The 7,526-nt window shown below is 39.4% G+C and overlaps 1 protein-coding gene and 1 pseudogene across 1 annotated transcript; one reads left to right on the plus strand and one right to left on the minus strand.

The window, feature by feature from the left end:
• Positions 1-5: 5 nt before the first annotated feature.
• Positions 6-2,699, plus strand: LOC148715959 (serine/threonine-protein kinase 35-like; the record flags this gene model as incomplete). The annotated part of the gene is made up of 1 exon (XM_088746211.1): positions 6-2,699. A coding segment is annotated over one exon (534 nt), but the record flags the coding sequence as incomplete, so codon positions are not given.
• A 3,239-nt stretch (positions 2,700-5,938) lies between these two features.
• LOC148715960 (putative serine/threonine-protein kinase A) lies at positions 5,939-7,079 on the minus strand (annotated as a pseudogene).
• Between the last annotated feature and the right edge of the window lie 447 nt (positions 7,080-7,526).

Consider the following 7,526-nt stretch of genomic DNA (forward strand, 5'->3'; position numbering starts at 1 on the left):
GAGAGTTTCTTGCGTTGAAAAAAGTAGAAACACTGTCGGCTTCAAACTGCGGGTTGGCGCAATATTACATGCAGTCAGGTACAGGCCCTGCTCATTGGATGGCCCCCGAGGTTTTCACTTGTCACTACACGGAGAAAGCAGACATCTTTTCCCTTGGTGTGCTATTCAACGCAATCATTGTACGAGACTTCGCTTACTCGGCTAACGAGAGGCGATGGTACGGCGCATTCGTGAAGGTTTCCGGTGGAGTGAAACTTGGCCTCGGGTATGCGATGGCAATACTCGGCCCAGCAGCCATGACCGAGTTCGTTCACGATCACAAGCTGGGTGAGGAGAACGGATTTCGAGGATTGATAATAGATACTTTGAATTTTGTCCCGCAAGAAAGACCCAGAGCCGAAGAAATTTACTACAGAATTGAGGAAATCGCCACAAATATCCGCCTGCAATGGTCAGATGAGGAACATATCCAAAACAAGCGTTCAAGAAGAAGGAAAGTGCGAAGGCCGAGAATAAGTAACAAATGCTCTATTAATTAGAACCGTTCAATTAATTGGGTCAAGAGGCTGAAATTGCGGTATATGTACGATTGGATAGATGATTTATCGAGTAAACTGAAAGCGGAATAATTTCTTTAATGATTATAGATAGGTAGTACAAAACTGTGCGCTGATATAATGATTGCACGTGAACATGCACTGGTTTTAAATTTGTTCTGAGGAAAAGACCTCATCACTAGTGTAATCACAAGGGGCCCATACAATCTGTTTGTGTAGCCGATTGTTATTCTATAGTTAATGTACCAGATTTACCATTTCCCTCACCTACAGCGATATATTGCTGACTGTGTAGATAAATCAATGATAACTAAACGTTGAATTACGTTACCTGTGGTGTATGGTCGTCCTTTTGCCTCAAAAATGGTTTTTTGAGCGATTTTGAATAAGTTGAGTTCGTCATTGATTGTCACTTATAGTAGAAAGACAAGGGTGGAAACCTTGTTTTGAAAGGATTCAAGCGCCCGAGCAATTTTTCCCCCGAAAATCGCATCGCTCCGCTTTCAAACTTCGGAGCATTAAGGTCAAAAGATTCACGATTCTCCTCGTACCTTCCAGTCGAAAAACCATCCAAACGGACCAGAGCTAGCCCTCGAAGAAAATCAAAATTCCGCAGTATTAGAGCGTCTGGGATGCGTAGCAAGATTCTCATGTGTCAACCAGATATTTTGAATTGGTCATCGTTTAACGTCGTCCAATCAGAAAAGGGCAATCAGCGTGAAAGTTTCTGGCTGGCACACGAGAATCTTGCTACGCATCCCAGACGCTCTAATACTGTGGGATTTTGATTTTCTTCGAGGGCTAGCTCCGGTCCGTTTGGATGGTTTTTCGATTGGAAGGTACGAGGAGAATCGTGAATCTTTTGACCTTAATGCTGCGAAGTTTGAAAGCGGAGCGATGCGATTTTTGGGGGAAAAATCGCTCGGGCGCTTGAACTCTTTCAAAACAAGGTTTCCACCTTGTCTTTCTACTATAAGCGAAAGTCAACGACGAACTCAACTTGTTCAAAATCGCTCAAAAAATCATTTTTGAGGCAAAAGGACGACTATTCACCACAGGTAAGGTAATTCAACGTTCATTTAACATTGATTTATATACATAGTTAGCAATATATCGCTATAGGCGAGGCAAACGGTAAATCTCGTACATTCACTATAAATTAATAACAATCGGCTACACAAACAGATCGTATGGGCCCCCTGTGATATAATATCAAAAGATTGAGAGAGGAACTTACAAGATTCAAGGATTCCACACTTGACTATTTGCACCTTCCTTATTTCGGATGTAGATAAAGGCTCGCTTTCTCTTTTAGAAGATGAAGAAGTAAATGTAAGATTTTGAAAAACAAAAATATCAGAGGCAATCATGAAAATACTATCGACAGCCTTAAAGAGTAACAACATTTTTTTTATTCCAGTAAAGCGCATTTGATAATGCTTACGTGGAATTTGCATCATATTACTTTTGGTATATTTAAAGATATTTATTAAGTTTTTGGTAAATATATGTGTGTGTGTGTGTGTGTGTGTGTGTGTGTGTGTGTGTGTGTTGTATACTAATTTAAAAACAATTATTCACCTCCACTTTGGTGAATAGGGACTTTAAGAAAACCACGACGGCTACGGCAACGAGAACGTGGAAAAACAATAGATCTAATTGGCAGAACAATAGCCCAGCACGTGCGTTTTCAAATTTTGTACATTTCTTAACCGTCCTTTGCAAAACAACAACGTGAAATCACCAAAATTTGCGTCGTCTGTGAAGCTAAACCGCGGCGGCAAGTTATTTTAATTTACATTTGGAACTCTACGCTACTTTTATGCGTTATGTTGAGTTTGAGGTCTGGCGCCCTATGAGACGGTAAACACATCCAGCCATTTTCGAAATTGTAACTAAAAGTAGAAACTCGTTTTTTAATCGACGTCTTCCGTGGCGTTGCCGCCTGACTGCTTAAAGTCCCTAATAACTGTTAATTATTGTTTTTTGTTAAAAGTAACATTATTTTTATTTATATCATATAGAAAAATTCAACTTTACTGATTGCCCTACTGATTTGCTTTGTATAAAAACGCTTTTTGGTATACTAATGCACAGTTACTTGTACTGGAAAGAACAGTATTAAAATTTTTACGTACAGAACTTATCCTTGTAGCTCCTGGTTTCACAGATTTGAAGCAACGACTATTTAACTTAATGCATGCCAGGATGGATACCAGTCTTTCCCAAGTAAAACCTCCCGAATATCTAGGCACTTTCTGTTAATTTTTTTTGTTTTTTCTTTTCTGTTATTTTAATAGCTTTTTCAAAATGCGGGTCCCAAATGAGTGTAAATTATTTGGTAAACGCTATCCGAATGCAGTTCTTTATAGTTCTGGTCTTTCTCACAAATCAAGTCGAGTTACAAGCGGCTCAATGTATCGCAGAGAAGTCGTGTTAGACAATCAGTTTGACTGTTCAGATTATCACCAAAAGAAAAGTTAAGTTTGCACCCCTGTTCGTTTCATTGTATGTTCATTGTTCCGTGCTGCAAACCTTTTAGAGTTTGTTACGGAGGGTTGTGTCACCTTTGAGAATGAATCCCCAAAGAGTTCCAGAGAAGACTTGGAAATGATCACCTGAATACAGTTATATCCAGAAGGTCAGTCTGGTCTAAAACGAAATGCGAGGATCGGGAGAGCTCCGTTAGTCCTGCACTACATGATTGAATTCAAAGTCAATTATATCTAGTCAGCTGAACTACAGAACGTTTGATCCATTTTGTTCATTTAGTAGCTAATGTTGTATACTTAGAAGCTGCTAAAAACTGAAAAAAAAATATATACTTTACCTTCTCAGCCTTAACTTAATTTTCGCTGCTTCAGTTATCACATCAGTATTTGTCGCCTACACGCAGTCTTGTCTGAAGATCAATCCAGGCCCGTTGCATTTGGGGTTTTTGAGGCCACAACTTTTCTCTCAAATTATTTTTTTTTTCAGAAATATCAATTTGATAAAAACAACGCGTTCAACTGCTGCGAATCTGTTGATCCTGATTTCTCGGAAAAACGAACTTGTCAAGTGATTGAACACGATGGGACTCACAGGGGTGGTGTTTTTTTCCGTCTTTCGCGTTTTAAAGGCGATGTTTCGATTGTGCATAAGTTAAACCATTCTATATTCATAAGAGAAAGTCCTATCGTATCGTCATCCAGAGCTTTGTAATGTTTTAGTTGCCTTTGGCAGGGATAAATTCGGGATTAGTCTTTGTAAAGGGAAACCCTCCCCACTCATAAAATTCAAAGTTTTCCGAGAATTCATATCCAAAGTAGTTTTATGTCAAATTAATAAATCTTTTGTTTGTTGAAAGAAGTAAAAAATTACGCTTTTCCGTTTAGGAAGAAGATAATATAATGCAAGGTTTGCTTGCGAGAAGGAGTTTGCTATTGATAATTTACTCATTTATTTTACATAAATCTTTAGAGTTTGGTAAACTGTTGTCACTTTGGTGATGGTTTATGGTTTATACAATACCTTAATAGCAGCATGAGCTGAACTGCTAAGGTTTACAATATATTTTGAGGTTGAGATCGGACCTCAGGTTATGTTATTTTCGTTCTCGTAGCCTGATGTTATTTAGTCTCCCCGCAGCCGTGATGTTTTGCTCACGCAACGCTCCCTCGCAGTCTGTGAGGGAGCGTTGCGTGACCGAAACATCACGGCTGCGGGGAGACTAGATGTTATTTAGTTTTTGGTTAGTTATCCCTATCCATTTAGGTAGTGTTAGTACCCATCATTTATTATTTCTAGATAATTGGAGCGTATATTATGGTAACTCTGTGAGGTTCAGAGTATTTCATTTTATTGTCGCTACCGCTCTGATGTTTTCGTCATTTGCACTGTTTTGTTTTGCAAATAATGTATCTCCAACTTTTTTTCTTTCAATTTAGATCTAAGCCAAAGAAATGAAGCAAGTTTATAGAGAGAGTGAGTTTCCTCTTTGTTCAGTCGTATCCCACTGTAACTTAAAATGAAGTCAGATCTTTGTTCAGTAAAATTTCTCCAAAGTTAAAGGTCAATTTCTGGGAAAAAACATGATTGTTAACGTAATTTCTTCAGTATCAATGATTTGCTTACTTTACAAGTTACTGAGGTGCATCCATACGATCAATTTTAATTTTAACTATATCTTTTTTTAGATTTATATCTAGCAAATGAGTTTACCATGCAAGATTTTACGTAACGCGGAGTATAGCGTTTTCCAAGAATTGAATTAATACCAGAGAAGTGATTACCGGTTAAGGCAAATGGAAATGAAGGTAAACATATTGAGACGCATTCGGTATTCATGCTGCACAGATATATATATATAAATAAATTCTGTATACGAGGGAAACCCTGACCCTGTACACCCCAAATAATCACACTTAAATAGAATAAATGTTTGAAAAGAAAATTTGCCCTGAGCGGGATTTGAACCCACGTCCCTCTGTTTCTAGTCAGGTGCGATGACCACTACACTATCAGGACAACCATGCTGGCAACACGGCAATCAAAGATGTGATCTACGTGATCGGAGACGTGGTCTCCCGGGAAATTTAACTTTCAAGGTGACAGGGTAGGGGAAGCCTATAACCCCATATGAAACCCAACTAAGGATCTATTAAATCTATTAATTGAAATTAGCCTATATCCGTAATTGGATCCTACTTTGTCATCCGCTAAGTTGACTTCGGTCGTGTATCTTTAATAGATCCTTAGTTGGGTTTCATATGAGGTTATAGGCTTCCCCTACCCGGTCACCTTGAAAAGTTAAATTTCCCGGGAGACCACGTCTCCGATCACGTAAATCACATCTTTGACTGCCGTGTTGCCAGCATGGTTGTCCTGATAGTGTAGTGGTCATAACACCTGACTAATCACGTAAATCACATCTTTGACTGCCGTGTTGCCAGCATGGTTGTCCTGATAGTGTAGTGGTCATCACACCTGACTAGTAACAGGAGGGACGTGGGTTCAAATCCCGCTCAGGGGAAATTTACTTTTCAAACATTTATTCTATTTAAGTATATATATTAGAAATTCAAGAACTGAAAATCTACATTTGATGATTACAATTTGAACAAGGAATTCTGCATTACATCATTTCTTAGATAAGCAGTAGGTGATGTACACAAACAGTTCATATATTATGTAAGCTATTGCTGGTCATTCTACATCCTCGGAGACCCAGGGGCTCTTCATGCCCTAACTTGAAATCGACTCAGCCCCTGGGTCTCCGAGGATTGTCATTCTAGCGAACAGAGAAGGTACTTTAGAGCTGAAGATACACCCTAGTACCATTTCAAACGACGAGAGATTTAGCCGCCGCTGCAACAGCTTCTTTTGCACGAGAAAATACATTTTTGTACCTTTTATGGCTCTTTATTGGCTACTACCTCAACTTCTCAGTTCAACCTGTTGAATTAAACATGAAATATCAAATAAAAGTCTTTTAACATGCTCGTACAGTGACTGTTGAAAATTCTTGTTATTTCAAGTTTCATTTCGTTTCGAAAGAGTCTCCAGTGAGCTATCTTGTATGTTAAGTTCAGAGTCACTTGAATTTATTTGAACATATTCGTACCTTAGTCTGCTTTATAAAATGTTGCAGTTCTCGTTGAAACGTTGCTAAATGGCCGCGAGGCTTTGATAAACCTGTTGAGCACTCGGTCGATTATGCGGGTCGTAATCTAAAGCCTGTCGAACTAACATTTGAAAAGGGCCGAAAGCGTGAGGAGAACTAACAAACGTAATGTTTATGAAAGGGCTTACGGTTGCCAAAGCAAATCCAAGGCCAATTGTTCCCATGTGGGTATTGACAAAGGTACCGTAGTATGCTTTCCCACCAATTTTGATACAATTGCGCTCGAGGATTGCGTAAAGAAGCACTCCAAGGGAAAAGACGTCAGCCTTTTCACTGTAACAGTGAGTGCTGAATACTTCCGGAGCCATGTTGTATTTTGTTCCAACCTCTGAGTGCATGTAGTATTGCACGTAGGTATTTTGACCATAAACTTGGATTTGTGAGAGTGCGATGTATTCGCGAGCTAAATCAAAATCCCCCAATTTGACATCCTCTGTCGAGGTCAAGAGCACTTTATCTGGCTTCAAATCGCGGTGAACCACTTTACGCGAATGAAGGCAGTCTACAGCTGAGGCCGTTTGTTTCATCCACTTCAAATTCACTTGGTGAGTGCTCGGTAGAGAGAGGCGTTGGTTTAAGTTTCCTCCTGGACAGCACTCAGTCAAAAGCAACATTTGTAACCGGCCCTGAGCGTCAGTGACTTGCTCTGTTCCTAGTATTGAGATAATGTATGGGTGAGAGATTCGTCGTAGGGTCTCGGCCTCGTGGAGTGAGCTCCCCTGCCGAGTACTTGTTGGATCGTTACCCTTGTGTTTCCAAACTGAAGTGTCGTTGGAATAGGAATAGCGACTGGTTGCTGCATCATTGCCATAATTTCTTCGTCCAAAAGTAGTGAGACGTAACCGCGTGTGACTAGACTGTGCATATCAACAGCTATAGGGTAGTTCATTAAGTCAAAAAAAAAAAAAAACCCCTGTAATAATATTATCCGATTGCACTCAGTATAGGGTATGCCTTTAATTGCGTATTAGGGGTTTCAAATTATCTCTATGTGAAGATCCGCTCTAACGCACTTCTAAGAAACGCGAATCCTTCGAGAAGATTTTATAATTTACAAAGGGTTCTGTTGATAAGAATTTGTCTTGGAAGGTTGATGAAACGTTCATCGTGTTCTATGTTTTCATGGAAAGAACGCCGGAGAATCGATGTGGTTTATGGTTAATACTTTCGTTTTACGAAGCGGAGTGAATATGAGAACCTAGAGCTCCTTTGTAGAATAGAGGTTAATGATGAATGGTGTAAGATAGATGTTTTTACGATGTTGACGCAGTTCTTCGATGAAGAAAACTCTTCAAAACTTCCAT

This window comes from Stylophora pistillata, unplaced genomic scaffold (genome assembly GCF_964205215.1).
Source record: "Stylophora pistillata unplaced genomic scaffold, jaStyPist1.2 SCAFFOLD_4863, whole genome shotgun sequence".
In the NCBI taxonomy this organism is placed as follows: domain Eukaryota; kingdom Metazoa; phylum Cnidaria; class Anthozoa; order Scleractinia; family Pocilloporidae; genus Stylophora; species Stylophora pistillata.